This window comes from Chiloscyllium plagiosum, chromosome 4, assembly GCF_004010195.1.
Source record: "Chiloscyllium plagiosum isolate BGI_BamShark_2017 chromosome 4, ASM401019v2, whole genome shotgun sequence".
NCBI classification, from domain to species: domain Eukaryota; kingdom Metazoa; phylum Chordata; class Chondrichthyes; order Orectolobiformes; family Hemiscylliidae; genus Chiloscyllium; species Chiloscyllium plagiosum.
In genome coordinates, this window is record NC_057713.1 from 130024055 (window position 1) to 130046878 (window position 22824).

General features: G+C 43.3%; 1 protein-coding gene across 2 annotated transcripts in view; it reads left to right on the plus strand.

Moving 5' to 3' along the window:
• LOC122549421 (solute carrier organic anion transporter family member 5A1) overlaps positions 1–21987 on the plus strand; it is a 179261-nt gene extending 157274 nt beyond the window's left edge. For both annotated transcript variants that reach the window (XM_043689227.1, XM_043689228.1), the window contains 5 exons: positions 307–505; positions 3683–3842; positions 4630–4871; positions 15723–15787; positions 21351–21987. In XM_043689227.1, the coding sequence (XP_043545162.1) occupies positions 307–505; positions 3683–3842; positions 4630–4871; positions 15723–15787; positions 21351–21808 (1124 nt within the window). In that variant the 3' untranslated portion in view covers positions 21809–21987. The remainder of the gene's footprint in view (positions 1–306; positions 506–3682; positions 3843–4629; positions 4872–15722; positions 15788–21350) is intronic.
• Positions 21988–22824: the final 837 nt, after the last annotated feature.

The window sequence follows — 22824 nt, forward strand, 5'->3', positions numbered from 1 at the left end:
AAGTTGTAACAAAATGTATAACTTGAAGAGATGTTCAGGTTTAATTTAGAAGTGGTAGCAAGAGGACAAGTGATTAAAGTGAAGTAGTTAAGAATGAAAGAACTATCTGACTAATCTCATTTACACTATGATCTTTATATTTCAACATTTAAGCAATTTCTGTACAAACCATTCAGGCTAAAATACAGTCAGTGATGGTGCTAGCAAACTCCAGTCTGTCATGTGTTGAGTTTTAGAGTTCCTCTATGGAGTATAGCTTTCTGTTCAGTATATGATTTGTAAGCTCATGCTCTGCTTTACTTCCAGGTGTGATCATTGTTCCCAGTGCTGGAGTTGGCATTATCCTTGGGGGCTACATAATTAAAAAGCTCAAACTTGGTGCACGAGAATCAGCAAAACTTGCTATGATCTGCAGTGGGGTGTCTTTATTGTGTTTCTCTACACTCTTCATTGTTGGCTGTGAAAGCATTAATCTTGGGGGTATTAATATACCATACACCACAGGGTAAGAGTGATCTTCCTTTACATTTTGCTCTTCTGTTCTGTAATTTGAATTTTGCATTGCTTGTGAGGGTGAAATTGGTCTTCAGCAGTAGTGCAAACTCAATGATAGCAAATTGACAGCCCGTTCCACACTGCAAGTGACTTTCTTTTCCGTTGACTTCAAACAAACATAAAATGGGCATGGTGTGAAACAAGCTGCTAAATCACTGTTGGAAAATACCTCTGTTTACACAAAACCAGGCATGTCATGTTGGTCATACAGTTTGATATATGCAAAGTGTTTTCACATTTATAATCATAGAGTCTGATTAAACAGGAATATTTTTGTCAAATTGTCAGCAAGAAACCCTTTATATTCACATGTGCCCGATACATGGGCTCCAGCCAGCCAGTTCAGACGTAGTCCCTAGAATGTGGAGACTCTATTTTAATCTCCTGTTTATATCTGTTGGCCAGGGCTCCCTGATGGCCCCAAGTTACCAATCCCAATCAAGAATCTCATAGTCAATGAGATCCAGTTGGCCCTCGCTCCAATCACTACAATGAGCCAATTCACACCATTATCTTAAAGGCACCATAATCTAATGGCACTTGAAGAGTTTAATAGGAGTTACATGGGTGTGCTGTTTTGTAGAAAGGCCATTCAGCAAGTACTACTCAAACCCATGTCACCAGCACATTTTCCTGGAATACTAGTCCAGTGGCAATACCACCGGGCCACCAACTCTGCTTAGGCTTTAATTTCTCGGAGACATGACCGGGCAGTGTGCAGGTTTCTCGAGTCACTGAGGAACTTGACAGGAGCATGTCCATTGGGATGGGTCCCGTTAGAATTCACTGGGGGATCTCTGTAAAATTGTTTTTAAGCCCATAATAAAAATAATAGGTCGGAGTGTTATTTAAATGGTGAAAGATTGCAGCATGCTGTTGTGCGGAGGGGCTTAGGAGTGTTCATATGTGAACTGCTGAAAGATGATTTGCAAATGCAACAGATAATCAGAAAGACAAATGGAATATTGGCTTTCACTGCTAGAGGGATTGAATTTAATAGCAGGGACATTCTGCTGCAATTGTACAAGGTGTTGGCAAGGCCACACCTGGAGTACTGTGCACAGTTCTGGCCTCCTTACTTAAGGAAGGATATACTGGTTTTGGAGGCAGTGCAGAGGAGGTTCACCAGATTGATTCTGAAGATGACGAGGTTATGCTATGAGGAAAGGTTTTGCCTCCTGGGACTGTACTTGCTAGAATTTCGAAGAATGAGTGGGGATCTTATAGAAACATATAAAATTAAACATATAAAATTATGAAAGAGATAGATGATAGAGTTGTTTCCACTGGTGGGTGAGATAGACTAGGGGACATGGCCTCAAGATTAGGGTGGAGTAGATTTAGGACCGAGATGAGGAGGAACTGCTTTTCTCAAAGAGTAACAAATCTGTGGAAGTTTCTGCCCAAGGAAGCAGTAGAGGCAGCTTCATTAAATGTATTAAAGACACAGTTGGATGGGCTTTTGCATGGAAGGGGAATTAAGGATGATGGGGATAGTGCAGGTAGGAGGAGCTGAGATGATGGATAGATCAGCCATGATCTTAATGAATGGCAGAGCAAGCTCGATGGGCCAAATGGCCTACTCCTGTTTCTATTACTATGAAACTATAACTGTCCCTATTCCCCTCATGTCTCCACAGCCATTTTGTATTCTCTCCATTCACTTCATGTATCCTCCAAAGACACTGACTATGAACAGACCTTAGGATATGTTTGAAATAGGCATTAAAAGAATAAACTTCTAATTCTTTTTCAATTTATTCACAGCATGAGGACATCATTGACTAGGCTTGCATGTATTGTCCATCCCAGAGGGTACTTAAGAGTGATTGCTGTGAGAATGGGGTCACATGTAGGCCAGACCAAGTAAGGATGGCAGTTTCCTTCCCTAAAGTACATCAATGAACCAAATGGATTTTTCCACCCATCGATTAGATTCAGACATCGTTAGACTCTTAACTCCAGATTTTTAAAAATTGAATTCAAGTTCCACCATCTTCCATGACAAGATTCCAACCCAGATCCTCAGAACATTAACTGTGCTGACATTCCAGCAGTAATACCACGAGGGGCCATTGTCTCTCCTGGTTGTAACAATGTTACAGAGCTGACATCTTCAAAAACAATTCATGCTGGGGATAAAGAGCCTCTCCATTCATAAAACCCATTTATAAAAATTAAATGCCTTCAAATAGTAAGTGCAAAATAAATAATAAAGCATCATCCACATCAAAGCCAGATAACCTGTTAATCTCTTAAAACTCTCCATTAAAATATGAACACAGCCCCCATGCTGAGATAAATTGTTTAGCACTTATTTGAAAGTCAGGCGTGTGTTCATAATAGACCACAACATGACAGAAGAGTTTTACCAGCATATTTTTAAACGGTTCTGAATGTTTTAAGACCTTTTCTCAATTTGTAGAAGAAATATGACACATTTCAACATTTACACCAGTGTTTTTCAACCAGCGTTCCTCAGAAGCTTAGAGTTTACACGAATATTCCATTGTCATTTGGAAATTGTACCAAGTACAGAATAGTTTTTGTTCTTAGGACGAGCACAAAAGCTAAACTAGAATAGTTATTATACATGAGCATTTTACAATGCATAATAGTTTTTATAAATATATACTAGAGTTTAATTATGGATTGTTTAATAGTGTTTTACTTTATTGTTGGGGGTTTCTCAGAAAAAAAATTCTAAGTTGGACCAAAGGAATTGAGTTGCCAATCAGCAATGGCCTCACTAAATACTGGATCAGGCTTGAGGGATGAACATGAGTCCTTGTGCTCCTAAATCTCTCCTGAAGATACGGGAGCAAAGGAAGTTTATATCAACTGACATAGATAAAGAAAAAAAAGAAAGATGGTTCAGAAATTATTGAAATATACTGACCTGCTTTGACCATTATATGACCTACGGAGTTGTTAGCCACTAATTAGTGACTGGGGACATAGACTCAGAAGGACATTTTCAATGTCTGCCTAAACCTATCTACTGTCAGCAAAAAGAAATCTCGATAGCTATCGTTCTATTTGAAAGGCATAATGAAATAGCGTGCTCAGTACTTTTTGTTAATAGAAGGAATGACATTACAAACAGCTCTTTGTATTTTTCTTTCAGCCCTTCACTCACAATGGCTCACAGAAATCTAACAGGGGGCTGCAATGTGAACTGTGCGTGCAGAACCCATGAGTATGAGCCTGTCTGTGGATCAGATGGGATCACGTACTTCAGTCCATGCTTGGCTGGTTGCTCAAATGTTGTCAATGAAAGCACAGGGGTGAGTAACTGCTACCACACAGCTGTGAATGTCAAAATAACATTCCTGTGTAGCTGTCTGACACCCACAGTGAGGATGCATTGGGGGTGAGTTTGATTTTATGCATGAGTGTAAAATTGGAGACTTTAATTTCCGTTGAAGTCAATGAAGATAAAATCAACGTTAATGTCACTAAGTATCACTAAACTATTAAAATAAAATTTGAGGAAGCGTCTAAGCCATTCACTCAATAAATACAGAGTTCAGGACATTGCTATAATAAAAGGCAGGTGGAGTACTTCCAATATTAATCTCTGTAACACAAAAGTGAAAACAATGCTGCAGGATGTAATTGCAGCTCCAACTTTGACTTTTTTAAGAAAGGTGAGGGAGAGAAACCACAACTTTAAAGAAGTATTTTTTCTAACATTTCCTGTAAGAAATCTTGGGGGATTTATGATTAAAAAGGGCAATTTGTGTGTAAAGGAGGGATAATTATAATGTAGTGTAAAAGGATAACGACTAATGGAGAATAAACAATATCTGAAGTAGTGAAATAGTGGATGTCCTTCCAGTAATTGAACTTTTCTTCCATATATTAATAAGTTCCTGCTATTTTCTTAAGGAATTGTTTTATTGACATGTCTGTGTTTAGTAGGAAAATGATTGAATTATGTTACAGAACAGCTGCATAGGAGTGGTACCACTTTGTGCAGTAGCTGTCTCAAGAATTCCTGCAGTGACTGAAAGAAGACAAATTAAGTTAAAAGAGTGCTCCTCTTCCTGAGTCTCAAATATGTTTTTACAGATGAAGAACTACACTGACTGTGCCTGTGTTCAAAGCCGGCAGGTGATAACGCCCCCTACGGTCGGTCAGAGAAATCAGCTCCGATTGGTCATTGTGAAAACTTATTTGAATGAAAATGGCTATGCTGTGTCTGGCAAGTGTGAACGGACGTGCAACACACTGATCCCTTTCCTGATATTCCTTTTCATCGTCACGCTCATCACAGCTTGTGCACAACCATCAGTAATCATAGTAACACTCAGGTAAGATCCTGTAACCATTAGACTGAAGTCAACTAGGCATGCAAATGCAAAAGATTGTATCAGAGTTGTTGTGGACCAGATGAAACCCCCTCAAAATATTTTAAGAAAGGAGCCTAGACCCTAACCTTTTCAAGGCAAATGTAAAGTGCCATGTCCCAGATATAATCCAATCGGTCAAACTACTCGACATTAAGCAAAACACAGTCTATTTAAACACTGTCTTAAAATATAACCAAAGAAAGAGGAACTTAGAATAACTTCAATCTATTGGAAAACTTAACAGAATAATAGATACAGTAACCGTTACTAACTAACTGCTCCAGTATTGTAACATCCCATAAACACAACCTTTGGCAAAACAGCAAATTCAGATTTTGTCTCACGTTCCATCCAGCAGCCTAGGAAGAGAACCCTCAGCTTTAGGCTGTAATCGAGAGAGGGAAAAATAACTTCCGCTTCTTCAAGGCCACAACAGCAACTGATTAAAGCTGACTAAACATCCTTGATCTGTGAGAGCTTGACCACAGCCATTCAGGCTGCTTCTATTATAGAGTCATAGAGATGTACAGCATGGAAACAGACCCTTCGGTCCAACCCGTTCATGCTGACCAGATATCCCAACCCAATCTAGTTCAGCCTGCCAGCACCCGGCCCATATCCCTCCAAACACTTCCTATTCATATACCCATCCAAATGCCTCTTAAATGTTGCAATTATACCAGCCTCCACCACTTCCTGTGGCAGCTCATTCCATACACGTACCACCCTCTATGTGAAAAGGTTGCCCTCTTTTATATCTTTCCCCTCTCACCCTAAACCTATGCCCTCGAGGTCTGGACTCCCCCACTCCAGAGAAAAGACTTTGCCTGTTTATCTTATCCATGCCCCTCATAATTTTGTAAACTTCTATAAGGTCACCCCTCAGCCTCCGACGCTCCAGGGAAAGCAGCCCAAGCCTGTTCAGCATCTCCCTGTAGCTCAGATCCTCCAACCCTGGCAACATCCTTGTAAATCTTTTGACTCCACTTTCAAGGAGCTATGAACCTGCACTCCAAGGTCTCTTTGTTCAGCAACACTCCCTAGCACCTTACCATTAAGTGTATAAGTCCTGCTAAGATTTGCTTTCCCAAAATGCAGCACCTTGCATTTATCTGAATTAAACTCCATCTATCACTTCTCAGCCCATTGGCCCATCTGGTCAAGATCCTGTTGTAATCTGAGGTAACCCTCTTCGCTGCCCACTACACCTCCAATTTTGGTGTCATCTGCAAACTTACTATCTGTACCTCTTATGCTCGCATCCAAATCATTTAAGTAAATCACAAAAAGCACCGATGCTTGTGGCACTCCACTGGTCACAGGCCTCCAGTCTGAAAAACAACCCTCCACCACCACATTCTTTCTGAAGAGGATTCTGAGAGATAAGACGTAAGTGCATTTGGAAAGGCAGGGTTTGATTAGGAGTAGTCAGCATGCTTTGTGCGTGGGAGATCATGCCTCACAAACTCGTTCGAGTGCTTTGATGAAGTGACCAGGATGGTTGGCGAGGGCAGGTTGGTAGATGTAGTCTGTATGGATCTCAGTTCAGCCTTTGATAAGGTCAGCTGCTCTGGAAGGTTAGACTGAGGTGCCCTTCTCAACACCGATGTCAGAGAGTGATGGAGGCGTACAGCATGGAAACAGACCCTTTGGTCCCACTCGATCCAGATCTCCCTGACCCCAATCCAGTGCCGTTTGCCAGCACCAGTGGTGATGCTCATTGGAGAGTGGTGAGGCGTTCGGACAGTCTGCTCAGGGACATGCCGACATGATCCAGCTTCTCTCCTATCCCACGGGGGGGGAGGGGGAAGGGTCTCGAGGTAATGTCTCGTGCCAACCTCTCCCTGATGGACTGCTGGTCCAAAGGTGCTTTGCTTTACGAGGGACCGGGCGATACGGAATGGTCCGAATACTCAACAAGGGGGGGCCAGTCCCATCCCACGCAACACCAGGGAGACGGATTGAACCTCAGTACATGGTGACACTTGTTGTTTGCGTATCCTGGGTCGTGCACCAAGGTGCATCCCTCATTCAGAGCTTTTTTTATGGGACTTGAGCTGGGTAGCCTGTTCCTAATTGCCCCCTGAGAAGGTGAGGATGAGCTGCCTTCTTGAATCGCTCCAGTCTCCTTGCTGTGGGATGTCCCACAATGCCGGAGGGAGGGAATTCCAGAATTCTGACCCAGCCACCGTGTGGGAATGGCGTCACATTTCTAAGTCGGGGTGGGGAGTGGCTTGGAGGGGAACTTGCAGAGGGATTGGCTGGTGTTCTCAAATACCCGCTAATTTGTTCCAATTTCTAAAAAAAAACCCCAAGGCTCACAAGCTGTTTACTCTGTGGTTTTGGTAGCCTGCTCAGTGCCTCTGCTTTACAACCTCTCTTCCAAGAAAAAGGACAAAATAACCTCTTAAAGCCACAGCATCATCACAGAATATACTCATCAACACATTTCATTAATTGTCATATGATGTCCTGGTGAAGGTTTTGGTGTAGGTCAAGTGATGTAAAGTTGATTTAATCCTTTCTGTCACATGAATCAATCAGCATCCATTTAGGCATCTCCTGAGGTAAACTTTCCAAGCTGCCTTTGAAATGGAATGACCACACCATGTGTGTCTCTCTCTGTCCAGATCGATCACATCTCCCTGTACCTGCTGCTGACAATACTGTCGTGAAGCAAGAACTTAAGAACAAGTGCACTATTGTGTACCACTCAATGTATCCATGGTGATTGCTGTCACTGACAATTTCATTCTTAATTCTTTATAAGAAGTCAATGATTGGCCAGGACTTAGGCATTTCCCATTCCTCCTTGTCTAACAGTAAGCTGACTATAATCTACATGCCATTGCTTCTTCAGTGGTTATCATGGAGACCCTCACATCACCACCTTCATTGGGAAAGGCTGGCTGAATCGAGGGCCAGTCAGGATATTAATTGATTATTGGTGGATCTATCCTGGGATCCCTAGCTTAAGAGTTGCCAGTCAGTCAGACACTGTCAGTTCCTTGAAGCCATTAGTACCACCAGGAGAGCGGTAGTATCAGGTGACAATGTGATATCCTACTGCTGACTGAATACCAGTGGAAATGGATTGTGGTCCTTATGTTGGCAATAATTCCTCACTAAAAGAGCTTCAATTGGCGTCAGGGCAAGATGTCCATCCATGAGCCTTCCCACTAGGGACTAAAAGGTTGGTGAGAAACAAGAAGGTTGGGTCCCTAGTGTATAACCTCTGACACAACTGAATGCTGTCCCATCTCCAAAACCTGCCTCAGGAAAGGTATTAAATTCCACCTGTAATGGTTGGTTTGTTATATACATGAATGATACCGATGAAAATGTAGGGGAATGTTAAGGAAATTTGCAGACGACACCAAGCTTGGTAGAGTGATTAGTAGTGAAGAAGATGGTTGTAGGTGACAGGAGCATATCGATGGGTTGGTCAAATGGGCAGACCAGTGGTAGATGGTATTTGACCGTGTTAGGTGCGAGGTGATGGACTTTGGAAGAAGAACAGGGTGGATGAATGTTTAATGAATGGCAGGACAAAGGGTAGGTTAGAGGAGCAGGGGGGTCTTGGGGTAATTATTCATAGATCCCTGAAGTTGGCAGACAACCTGAATAGAATGGTTAAGAAGGCATATGGAACACTTGCTTTTGTCAGTAGTGGCTCATGGTATAAGAGCACGGTGTTAATGTTGGGGTTATAGTGGTGTTGGTCAGATGGCGGACTATCCTTCACGAGGTTGTACATGAGCCATGCGTACCTGCAATTGTGATTAGATGAGGATTCCCAGAGTATGCTCCAGTGAATACCCATCAAGGTTTGTACCAATGTACCAGACTGCTTTTTGGGGTAACATCAACCTGCGCCCTTTTTCCAGTGGACCAGGAGAAGTGACCCACTTGGGTTGCAGAGTTAACAAAACCAGGTAACACCAATTGGACGATAAAGTGAGGGCGATCAAAGGAAGATACACCCAGATAGAGAAGGAAGGTTTGGTGGTCATCTTTGGTGTGAGAAAGCTTCAGCAGTACCTTTATGGACATAAATTTGTAATAATAACAGACCATAAGCCCCTGCTAGGGTTACTTAAAGAGGACAGGGCCGTGCCGCCCATAGCTTCAGGTAGAATCCAGCAGTTGGCTCTTATTCTGATTTTGTACAATTACAAGTTGGAACACCATCTGAGAGGCCAAGTGACAAATTGCCTTGAGCCGCCTCCCATTGGTGGATACACCACCGGTGATACTGCCACTGGATGAATCCATTCTGGTTTTATACTCTCTGGGGGAGACATCCTTCTGGTCACCGCTGACAATATCAGACTTTGGATGCAGAAAGATCCAATCCGGGCAAAACTGAAACAGCTGGTGGTGATGAGGGAAACTGAAGGGTCATCACAACTCTGGACCCAGAGAGACCAGATCACAGTAGAGGACGGCATATTATTATGAGGAGCAGGATTGTCCCAAGTAAAGGCCAGATATTGGCTGAACTCCACCAGGGTCATCCAGGGGTTTTCAGAATGAAGATGTTGGTGAGAAGTAATGTCTGGTGGCTAGGATTGGATGCAGACGTAGCCACATTGGTAGGGCTGTGCCCAGACAGCCAAAAAGGATAAAAACTGCCTCCAGCAGCTCCACCACATTCGTGGGAATGGCCAGGTAAACCCTAGACTTGGTTAGACATCAACCATGTCGGTCCTTTCATGGGCTCCATGTTCTTAGTCATTGTGGATGCCCACTCAAAGTGGCTGGATGTACACCGAGTTCATTCGTCAAACACAGGGACAACGTTAGAAAAACTACACACGACCTTTGCAATACACGGGCTCCTGGAAGTGTTGATCACAGATAACAGGCCATTGTTTTCCAGCAGGGTTTTTGAGTATTTCCTAAAGTCGAAAGGTATTCAATATATAAGGACAGCTCCACACTATCCATCATCCAATAGTCTGGCAGAAAGAGCAGCCTAAACTTTGAAGGCAGGCTTGAAGAAACAGCCTACAGCTTTATTAGATACCAAACCGTCCCAGTTTCTATTTGATAAAAGGACCACCCCACATGCAGCTACAGGGACGGCTCCAGCAGAGTTGCTAATGGGGAGAAGACTCCACACCAGGTTAAATCTGATCTTCCTGGAACTGGGAGTGAGGGTGAAATGGCATCAGGACTGACAATGCCACAGACAATACTCTGCCAAGCAAGGGAGACCGTTTACTTCATGGGATAAAGTTTAGTGTAAGAATCATGGGAATGGCCCTGCATGGGTAAGAGGTATGGTCAACACAAGATTGGGTCTGGTGACACACAAACTTAGGGTAGATGCGATAGTCCTGAACAAACACGTGGAACAAATGAAAGCTGCAAACTCTCAAACAGTGAGGGAACAAAATGTGCCTGGCTCCTTGACAGCCTTTCGGACTGGTCTGGAACTTGTGGGTTCTCCCTCACTGTAAAGCATTGGAAATACTTCTAAATCTGAGATTGACACGGCAGATAGCGCAGACTCGATGCCTTTGCCGCCTGAAGATGAGAGTGAATTTCTCCCAATATGCTCCAAGTGCAAGAGGTGGGCTACTGTGCATTAAACACCACCTGTATCAGAAGCAGTGTTGGAGGACCCTGACCCTGTGCTAAAACACCCCAGGAGGAGCTACAAACAAGACCAGCCAGTGAACCTCATAGAGTATGGGTTCCCTGATTGGGGCTGTTGGCCTGTTCCTATCAGGGAGCCCTGGCTGACAGATATAAACAGGAATGTCGGAGGTTCTGTTCACTCTGAGAGCTGGCTCTGAGGGAACCGGATCAGTGTCAAGGACTCTCCACTTCTAAATAAAAGGTGCCTTGTGATGGGATCTTGGCCTCTGTGGAATTATTTCAATAACCAAATAAGATTTAACTGGGTAAGTTGGGTGTGGAGGTCTCCCATTACCTCCATGAGCAATAATGCTCCTTTTGGGGAAAAATGGAGGATTGTCTCCTCGTGGGGAGTGAGGGGCCTGATGGGCCAATGTTTCCTGCAGTGAGACATTGGAAAGAACTGAGGATGATGAAAGTGGATGGAGAAACAGTTAGTACTGCTGCATGAGCAGCAGAGATGGTTATGTATCCTCAGTGAGTGAGGAGGAAGTGCAGAGGGCAGGCAGGGTTAGAACTTTGAAACGATGAGGTGGGTGGGAGTTGTTGAGTGGACATAATACCTACATTAGTCAGAGCTGTAGTTCATGCACGTTGGTGAAAGGTGTTTGTAGAGTGAGGGGTAGCCTTGTGGTCTCTGGTCAGACTGCATTTGGAATAGTATGAGCAGTTTCAGGTCATATCTAAGGAGCAATATGCTGATATTGGAGGGAGTCAGGATTAGAGTGGTGCAGGTCAGGCAGCATCCGTGGAACAGGAAAATTGAGTTTTGGGGAAAAGCCCTTCATCAGGAATGATGAAGGGCTTTTGCCTGAAATGTCAATTTTCCCACTCCTCAGATGTTGTCTGACGTGCTGAGCTTTTCCAGCACCACTCTAATCTTGACTCTAATCTTCAGCATCTGCAGTACCCACCTCCGCCTACCTGATGATGGAGGGGGTCCAAAAGAGGTTTACAAGAATGATCCTGGGGATGAAGGGCTTCACATATGAGGAACAGTTGAGGAGTTTGGGTCTGCACTCGATGGAGTTTAGGAGGATGAGGGGGAGATCTGATTGAAACTTTTATAGAATACTGAGAGGCCTGGTTAGACTGGACATGGAGAAGATGTTTCCACCAGTAGGAGAGACGCAATACCTCAGGGCACAGCCTCAGGGTGAAGGGACGACCTTTTAGAACTGAGATGAGGAAGAATTTCTTCAGCCAGAGGGTGGTGAATCTGTGGAACCCATTGCCACAGAAGGCTGTGGGGACCAAGTCATTGAATGTATTTGAGACAGAGGTAGATAGGTTCTTGATTAGTAAGGGGATCAAGGGTTATGGGGCAGGCAGAAGAATGGGATTGAGAAACATATCAGTCATGATTGAATGGTGGAGCTGACTGGATGGGTAGAATGGCCTCTGCTCCTATATCTTATGGTCTTTGGGCCTGAGTATGAGGTAACGGAGAGAAACACAGAAGATCCTTGACCTTTCTTCCCACGCTGCTGAGCATTCTGATTCCCCTTCGGCAACGGCAAGGACCTCAACTTTGGTTTGTGCCATGGCTGGTTTGATCTGAAGGTGTGACTTTTCTGTGGAGATCCATGGGAAACAAGACTCTGTCTTCTCTTCGTCTCTGGTACCTCCAGCTCCCTGTCCTGGAGAGTACGCTTGGGGATGACTGTCAAACAGCGCAGTGTGAGGGGCAGTTTCTGGCTCAGTGTCTGACCCTGGATACAGTGGGCACCGAGGCCCAGAGGTACCTGTGTGAAGACTGAAACATCCCACCAATAGTCAGTACCTCTGTGGAATCTCTTGAGAAAGGCGGCCAACATAGCCCAGTTATTGCTGATGAGGTGAAAGCAGAAGATTATGTGAACAAGATCATTCAGAGCCATGGTGGACCACGCAAGATAAACCTCACTCAACAAAACATTCCAACAAAAAATGGGAAAACTGCACCCAGTCTTCATGGAATGGACAATCTTTCAGGATAATAAAAACCGAAAGAACTGCGGATGCTGCAAATCAGAAACACAAACAAAAATCGCTGGAGAAGCTCAGCAGGTCTGGTAGCATCTGTGGAGAGAAAACAGAGTGAATGTTTCAGATCCAGTGACCCTTCCTCAGAACCATGAATGACTCCAATATGCCCATTTACCTTTCCTTTAAAATGACTGTCTTTTTTACTCTCAACTATTTACCACTTAACCTGCAACTGAATTATGAAACAATTTAACTAAATAAGCAATAAAATCCAAATCAGAAATGAAGACAAGTTGCTGGAAAAGCTCAGCAGGTCTGGCAGCAGAGAGAAATGTGGAGAGAAATCAGAGGGAACGTTTCAGGTCCAGTGACTCTTCCTCGGGACCCTCAATGTTCTGAGGAAGGGTCATTCAACCCACAACATTAACTCTAATTCCTCTGCACGGAATGTGCCAGATCTCTTCCAGCAATTTCTGGTTTCTTAATTATGTAAGCGTAGCAAAAGCAAACAAAGCCATGGGAATCTCATGTTGAGGAGGCAAAAAGCTTTGTCACTATTAACAGCACAGAGGCACAAGCTTAAAAAAAAGTGATTGAGGTAGCTGACATATAACACGCTTACGAGTTCCTGAATTTTCCACAGTTTCCAGATGCAGCATAGTGACTGCAAGCAGAAGTTATTTGGTATGTGACATTACTAACAGCTGAGAAAGAAGTTGTTTTGGCTCTCCAGTGACATTCACAAATCTTGCTTGTCTTGATTCCACCTGAACACCTCTATTATGAAATTACAGCAAGTTATTTATTACCTCCCGATATCAGCTGGAAGTGAGAATTCTCAACATGCTTGGTCGTCCAGTTGGTCACATGCTGGTTACGTTACTGAATGAGTAATCTTGAGAATGTGAATTCAGATCCCACAATGGCAATTTGATGTTCTGAATTTAGTTCAGAAAATATAGAAATAAGCAGCTGTTATCAGTTTAAAAAAGAGAGACCACGGACGAGTCAGACTGCTGTAAAAACCCAACTGATTCATTTGTGCTCTTCTGGGAAGGCATTTTCTCATCTTTGTCCGATCTGACCTCCATGTGATGCCAGACACACCAATGTGACTCTTTCCAGACCTCACGACAGACTCAGTTGGGACATAACTGCTGTGAAATAATCAGGAGAAAGTGAGGACTGCAGATGCTGGAGATCAGAGTCAAAGTGTGGTGCTGGAAAAGCGCAGCCAATCAGGCAGTATCCGAGGAGCAGGAGAATCGACGTTTCAAGCGTGAGCTCTTAATCAGGAATCGTGAAACAATGTCCATCAGGCCATCGAGAAGTGGTTTTCACAGAAAGAGTCTGAAACTGAGAACGGACATTTTAAAAAATACTATTTTGAATATCTTTCATTTGACCTAAAGTCATAGAGATGTATAGCACAGAAATCGACCCTTCAGTCCAACTTGTCCATGCCGACCAGACATCCCAACCTAATCCAGTCCCATTTGCCAGCACTTGGCCCATATCCCTCCAAACCCTTCCTATCCATATACCCATCCAAACGCCTTTTAAATGTTGTAATTGTACCAGCCTCCACCACATCCTCTGGCAGCTCATTCCATACACGTACCACCATCTGCATGAAAAAGTTGCTCCTTGGGTCTCTTTTATATCTTTCCCCTTTGACCCTTAACCAATGCCCTCTAGTTGTGGAATCCCACACCCCAGGGAAGAGACTTTGTCTATATATCCTATCCATGCCCCTCATGATTTTATAAACCTCTATAAAGTCACCCCTCAGCCTCCGATGCTCCAGGGAAAACAGACCCCAGCCTATTCAGCCTCTCCCTATAGCTCAAATCCTCCAACCCTAGCAACATCCTTGTAAATCTTTCTGAACCCTTTCAAGTTTCACAACATTCTTCCAATAGGAAGGAGATTTGAATTGCGTACAATATTCCAAAAGTGGCCTAACAAATGTCCTGTACAGCTGCAACATGACCTCCCAACTCCTGTACTCAATACTCTGACCAATAAAGGAAAGCATACCAAACACCTTCTTCACTATCCTATCTATCTGTGACTCCACTTTCAAGGAGCTATGAACCTGCACTCCAAGGTCTCTTTGTTCAGCAACACTCCCTAGGACCTTACCATTAAGTGTATAAGTCCTGCTAAGATTTGCTTTCCCAAAATGCAGAACCTCGCCTTTATCTAAATTAAACTCCATCTGCCACTTCTCAGCCACGGGCCACGAAGCACTGTAAAATACCAGGGGTTCAATTAGTTCAGTTGGCTGGACAACTGGTGAACGATGCAGAGTAATGCCAACCATGTGAGTTCAGTTCCTACACGAGCCAACGTTACCAGGAAGGACTCACCATCTCAACCTTTCCCCTCGCCTGAGATATGGTGACCTTCAGGTTAAACCACCTCCAGTTAGCATGCACTCACACTCTCTCTCTCTCTCACACACACTCAATATGGTCTGGGATGACTATGGTGACTGTATTACTTGTACAAGTGTTGTGATGCCCATTTCAAGCATGTGATTTTTAGGTGTCTAATTTGCTATGTACTGCTTGCCACATTACAATCTGAAACTAGGATACACGCCTCAGGAGTCAATGTTTGAACACATTTGCGTAAGTTTTCAGTGAGAAAGGACATAACTAAGTCATGTGTTTTCCTGTTTATGCATACAGGGCAATGCATCTCATTGCAGCCCTGGGGTTATCTAGCTTTTGATAAGTGACACTTTTACAAAAATCTATTTTGCCCATACATCTGTCTGCCTCTACTTTTGACATGTCCACGACATTAGCAACACACTGTTCCTTGTTCTGTTTTTCCAGTGAGAGAATTAAATCACTGATGAAGCACTGCCCAAGGAGGGAGGAAATATTCCCTCCCCATCCCTTCCTCAGCTGTAGAACAGAGAACATGGAGAGCTAGGAGTAAGCCATTGACATTTCTTTATGGCTGGAAATTGCAGGAAAGGAATGAAATTTTAAAAAGTGAAGAAATATGTGGTGTGTAATTTATAATGGCATTTGCAGGCTGGACGTTAGCCCCACAATGTGGCATCCTGTGGGAACATGAGGATTCAAAACAGGGCTTAGAAAATCAGATCTCTGTGCCTTCAACACACGTTTCATTCTTCATGATGTAGTAGCACAAACTAAATTAAATACTTTCCTGTTTTAGGTCTGTAGAAGATCAAGAGAGACCTTTTGCTCTGGGAATGCAATTTGTTCTGTTACGAACCCTTGGTAAGTGACTAGTTTCTTGTATTCCTGTCATATTCCCCACCATCCAAGCCCTAGATATTGTGACAATCCCACACTATATTCAGAAAGTTAAAATCCCCTACAATTACAGCTGTATTATTCTTACAAATATCTGCGATGTCCTTACATATTTGCTTCTCGGTTTCCTGTTGACTTATTGTGGGGTCTATTGTATAATCCCATTAAATCGATCGTCCCCTTCTTATTTCTGAGTTCCACATGTAGCTTCACTGAGCGATCCCTCAGAACTGTCCTCTCTAGGTACAGCTGTAATGCTTTCCTTACACATCCCCTTCCTCTATTGCACCTTCTTCTATCTTTCCAACAGCATCTAACCCTGGAACTCAGGTAACTCAAAGGAGGAAGGCCGAGGGGAGGGATTTGTAGAAAGAATGACATGCATGTTTTCACCATCTGCAGCTTGTAAATCATGTGTGTATGTACCACTGTGTGTACGTGCACGTGTGTGTATATGTGTGCGCGCATGCATGCATGTGTGTGTCTGGCTGTGTGTGTGTGTGCACACGTGTATGTGTCTGCATCTGTGTGTATGCGTGTGCATGTGTATGCATGTGTGTGTGTGCATGTGGACGTGTGTATATGTGTGTACACGCATGTGTGTGTGAATATATGAATGTGTGTGTGTGTGTATACGCATTTGGGGCCGGGTCAGTGGGATGTGAGAAGGAGGATGAGTATACCATCACCTTTGATGGTTTCAGCTCTGCCACTGTCTCAGTGATGAGAGTTCCAGTGCTTTCAAGCAGTATCTGCTCCTGTGTGTGTGTGTGTGTGTGTATATACGCGTTTGGGATGTGAGAAGGAGGATGAGTATACCAGCATCTTTGATGGTTTCAGCTCTGCCACACTCTCAGTGATGAGAGTTCCAGTGCTTTCAAGCAGTATCTGCTCCATTGGGTAGAGGATATGCACTCACACCTGTCCCTTCCCTGTTAGATGCTGCTTTCTCCAGCTGTTCATCGCCTCATCTTTCAAGAGAAAGGAAAGTATAGTAGGAAGTGTTGTGTGATGTTATCATTGAAGAGCTGACTGCATGCGCAGTCTGTCAGCTGTGGGTGTGAGACTTACAGCAGTGCTTATTGTGAGGTGAAGCTATGAAGTTTAGGTATGAATTGTGATTGATAATGGTTATTGAAAGTGAGTGAACGGAACTCCTGGTGCTGTTAATGGCGTTGGAAGATGCATTCGCTTTCGACACTACAACTAGGTCTTCAGAATTACGCTTATGACAGGAACCACAACCACTTTCTGCTTCTGTAAAGTTTCTGTGGGAGGCTTTTTGGTCCCTTACAGGTAGAGAACCTCTGTTCCTGTCACTTGCAACCAGGACATCACCATCATGGTTTTGAACAGGCTTCCTCCCTCATGGTGACAAAGTTCAGTGTTTCTTTGGCTGCAACCAATTCCAGAATTTTCTCCAGTCAGATTGTAGCTATATTTTAAGAGCTCCAGCCTGTGTGGTGGTTGTGTGCACATGCGTGTGCCCTTTTTTGAGTTACACAGTCATTGAAAAGAGTGTTGGCTCGATGGAACAGTCATGTAATCCAGCAAATGGCATGATGTTTGTTTTTTTGAGCAGAACATAATTGTGGCCAAGGCTTTTATAATCCGACAAGCTGCTGAGTGAAAGAAACTACAGATACGTATTAGCCGTGAGTTTGGGCACCACAATTATGCCACCAACTGTCAACACCTTGTATTGCACCCTATGAATAGAAGTTTTATTTGTTTCATTCCGGAGTATTGGTGACTCTGTTCTGGCCTAGCTGTGGTTGATTTGGAGAGGGTGGTGGTATACCAGCGATGCCGCAGGCCTAGTAATCCAGAACCTCACGCTCTAGGGGTCAAATCTCTCCGTGGAAAAATGTGATGCTTGAATTCAATAAAAATCCAAAATAGGCAATTAATCTAGTGGCAACTACAAGGGGTCCTTGACTTTTGAACATGATCCCATACACTGGTGTAGTTCTAATGACCTGAAATGCAAGCATTTCCTGTACTTACTTAGCACCGTGCATGGCAACATTATACACTTTTCACTGCACTTGAGTACCTGTGACAATAAAATCTAAATCTAGATCTTATGAACAGCTCCTTTATATTGTACATTGTGTTCCAATTTACACATGGATTGATTCATGCATTGACTCCAGAACAGCCTCGGTCATTGATTGATGTAAATAGTCATCTGGGTAACTAATGCCCTGTCATGAAGAAAATCTGTCATCCTTACTTGGTCTGGTCTACATGTGACTCCAGGCCAGTATTAATGTGGCTGACTGACTATTTGTTTCTAAATTCCTCCATGGGCCAGGGATATTGCAGGCTGGGCCAGGCGTCTATTTCCTATCCCTGTTTTTCGCCTGAACTGACTGGTGTTCTTGAGCCATTTCAGAGGGCAGTTAGGAGTCAGCAACATTGCCGTTAGTCTGGAGTCACACTTAGGGATGGGTAATAAATGCAGGCCTAGCCAGTGGCACTTACATCCCCCTCAATTAATGAAGAAAATGTGCTGGCTGGTCACCTTCTTGAGCCATTACGGTCTTTATAGTGAAGTACTCTACAATACCTGGTACCTGGGATGGCCCAGGTTTTGACCCAGTGAAGATGTGTGAACAGTGCTGTGTGACTTGGACGACAGCTTACAGTGTACAATGTCCTATACATCTGCTGGCCTTGTCTCTCTGGGTGGTGAAGATCCCAGGGAGGTGCTGTCGAGGAAGCCTTGAGGAGTTGTTGTAGTGTAGATTACACACATTGAAGCCAGACTGTGGAAGGAGCAAATGTTTGAGGTGGTGGATCAGGAAATCCCAATTCAATGTTTTAGGGCTGAGTTGATAGCCATCCAGCAATAAGCAACATCTTCCTTAATGCTACATTTGACACAAAAGCATGGAGAGTTTTACTCCTTCTTTTCACAATGGCATGGTGACTCAGTGGTTAGCATCGTTGCTTTAAAGTGCCAGGGACCTGGGGTTGAATTCCACCTGCAGGTGACTGTGTGGAGTTTGCACATTCTCTGTGGGTTTCCTCTGGGTGCTCTGGTTTCCTCACATAGTCCAAAGTTGCGCAAGTTAGATTGATTGGCTGTGGGAAATGCAGGATTATGGGGATAGGGTGAGGGTAAGTCTGAGTGCGATGTTCTTCAGAGGTTCAGTGCAGACGTGATGGGCTGAATGGCCTTTCTTTGCACTGTCGGGAATCTATGATTATTTGTGGAAGAATCGCTTTGAGCGGAGTAGTCAGCAGTTGTTTCTCTGAAGCTACAGCTGCTTATATGGCTTTAATGTCACATTCTGTGCAATTTTAGGTATGGCTTCCAGCTTCTTTAACTGAAGTTTGCATTTAATTATCCTAAAGTGCGATCAAGAATTACACATACACCAAAAAGTAAAGCTTTGAAAGTTTAGATGTTTGGACCGCAGTCAAATGTGTAGCAATTTTTAAAAAAAGTTTTAAAGTTTTAGAAGATAGATACAGCTTGGAATTCAGACTGTAGAGTTGCTGACTACAGAAGCAGCAAGCCCTCCAAGTGGAGAGGGCAGTATCTACAGGAAGGAGAAAGACAACTGAGCAGTATAGTATAAAGACAACAATCTCTCCCTCAATGTCAGCAAAATGTAGAAGCTGGTCATTGACTTCAGGAAGTGGAGTGGAGGACATGCCCCTGTATGTATGAATGGGGCTGAGGCGGAGATGGTCGAGAGCATCTAGTTCCTGGGAGTGATGATCACCAACAATCTGTCTTGATCCATTCACATTGGTGATATAGTCAAGAAACACACCAGCGTCTCCACTTCCTCAGGAGGCTAAGGAAATTCAGCATGTTGACAAAGATGCACCATAGAAAGCATCCTATCCAGACCAATCACAATGTGGTATGGCAACTGCTCTGTCCAAGATCACAAGAAATTACAGAGAGTTGTGAACACAGCCCAGTCCATCATACAAACCAGCCTTCCATCCATTGGCTCCATCTATACTTCCTGCCACCACTGGAAAGCAGCCACCACAATCAAAGACCCCTCCCACCCTGGTTATAGTGTCTTCCACCCTCTTCAGTCAGGCAGAAGATACAAAAGTTTGAAAACATGTACCATCAGATTCAAGAACAGCTTCTTCCCCGCTGTTATCAGACTAATGAACGCATCTCTCATATATGAGAGTTGATCTTTCTCTGCGCCTTCTCTGTAACACTATATTCTGCATTCTGTTCTATTACCCTGATGTACTTATGTAGGGTCTGATCAGCCTGGATAGCATGCAAAGCAATACTTTTCGCTGTATCTCGGTACATGGGACAATAATAAATTAAATCAGATCAAATTGAATGTAGCTCCTCGGGCACCCCAAGAAGCAGCTCATACTGAGAAGGGTAATATCACAGATGGTGGCTTTTTAGCCAGTGTCAGATTGAGGGACAATGTGTCCTGATTTCTGCTGCGTTGTTGTTTTCTCTGTCTCTTCCTGCTGCAGCTGCTACAGCTTAGATGTTGGATGTCAGGAAACAGGAAACCAGGGTTAACAGAAAGGAGGGTGGTTTGAAATGTACCAGCTGTAATTTGCCACAGATGGCAGGCTGAGGATGAGCTGGGAGATGAGAAGGGTAATAAAACTATCAGATTGTCATCTTCGATGTTCTCAATGATACTGTTGATGTCAAGCAATCACACAGTTTCAACAACTGTATTGGAACACAAGCATCATGGCAATGTGAGTAAGCATAGGACTCAAACAATGTGTATATGTTTGTGATATTGTAGCTTTGCAAATAGTGCTGTGGATAAATTCCAAGATACCTGCCTCATCAGAACATCTAATTGTGCTACATGACATGGAATGACATGTAAACCACAGCAGCATCACTCACTTCAGTATTCCCGATGGAAGATTCCACCAATATTGCACAAGGCCACTTTAAAATTGTCAGCACTCATAATAATAAATAAATAATAATTATGTCAGTAAATTATTTCATAGCAAGGAATTGTTCTGCATTTCACAAAGTAAATTATTGGGAGTTTTGTGAAGAGTGATTCCACCCCCTTTAAATTCAGTGAAATGGCGTCCTGTTGGTTTCTGCACAGGTCGCATGCAGTTTGTCAGTGGACAGTGCTCCTGTTACAGATATCCCCTGCTATCCAAAAGTAGAGCATTTCTCTGAAACCTTTCGTAAACCAAAATGGCATAAAGCGAAGAAGCATTAACTTATATGGAAAACTTTCGCCCAATCTCGTAAAAGCGAAAAGCCTCTTCGGATTTCTTTCGGTTTGCGAAAACAGGTGTGTAAAAGTGAAGTGGCGTAAAGTGAACTTTTGGAAAACAGGGGATACTTGTACATAAGTTTTGTCTAATGATATTCATCCAAACAGTCCAAGTTAGACTCTAAACTCCTTTGTGACTTGGGTATCGTCCAACTTTTCTGCCATTAATTATTTTTTAAAAATTTGTTAAATATCTTGTTGTTAAGTTGTTAAACACACAACTTTCCTAATTGGAACATAACCTCTTCTGTGCCTTCCAGCTTACATTCCGACTCCAATCTACTTCGGGGCTGTGATCGATACGACCTGCATGCTTTGGCAACAGGAGTGTGGTGTGATTGGCTCCTGCTGGGAATATGACGTCACGTCATTTAGGTTTGTCTACTTTGGACTGGCAGCTGGTCTCAAGTTTGTCGGCTTTATTTTCATCTTTGTAGCCTGGTACTCAATCAAGCATAAAGAAGACCACTTGCAAAGGTGGCGACGTACAGCCTCACCCATAAGCACTGTCAGTGAGCTGATCAGTAACCCAGGGACCCAGCACAACTATGCACAGACTCAGTCATGTCCTACCTTTCAAACAAGGGCTGAAGACAATGAATATCGAACTGATTTTGGACCAGTCCAGCGGGTAGCACAGACATTTCCTGGGACACTCCAGGAGGCAGGAAATTTCAAAGCCAAGAACACACTGGATGACATTACAGTTCAATATTGATTGAATTCAAACTTGAGCCACCTTGGGCGTTAAGTTGTCAAACACAAATACTGATGGTGGTTTTGAACTTTAGTTCTTTGACAAAAAAAAAACACCCTTTGGGAAGTTTCTCCAGGTAAGCCACAGAACCTGTGCCTTTTTTTTAAGTTTGAAATGGTGACATACACCAACCAGATAAACCAACCACAGTAGGCTGAAGGGCCAGATACCTCAACAAAATTAAGAGTCTCAGATACCTTGTATCTTTTTAATCTTACGGAGTGATCATTTGCACTCATGCTCTGAGTCAATTTTATGTCGGTTTTTGGAGGAATAAGGAACAGAGACAATTGGTGAACATGGAGGGAAGTTAAAATAGAATCAGTGTAAGTGAGACATTTTTGTTTCGAGAAGCTTCCACATAATTTTTGATTAAATGCTATTCTGATCTGTTCGAGGTGATGTGTTAGAAATCTTTGTTTGTTCAAACTGTCAGTTATTGCAGCTTCCACTGGGAATATGGTGCTGGGGCATAAACTTCCATTACGGTGAACAGGTCATATCAGAAACTATCTGCCTGTCAACTCCACCGTGATTCCATAAGTTGTGACCAGTGTTATTCGATTGGCGTGTTGAAAACCTACCACAATTCCTGACTTGGGCCTAATAAATTGTGCGCAATAACCATTTTTAATGCGATTATTTAAAATCCTGAGGAATATTTTGCAAGACGTCATATTGTAAAACCTTGTAAAGATAAAACAGAAGATGCTAGCAATTGAAAAGAAATTCAGAGTTTGATAGTCTTGTCCTGTGTTCGCAATATTTTCTGTTTTCGTTTTCGATATTTGTAATGTTGACATGTCTAGTGCCTTTGCAGGGTGGGCAAGAAGTTAAATGCCAAGTCTTACCAGTTTTCTCCCTTTGGGAGTTCAGTAGATGGTGGCATAATGACCCACTTCTGAGAAGGAGGACCTGCACTCACATTAAGACGTTAATGTTATAAACTCTAGCACTCGGGTGGCAACAGTTGGTAC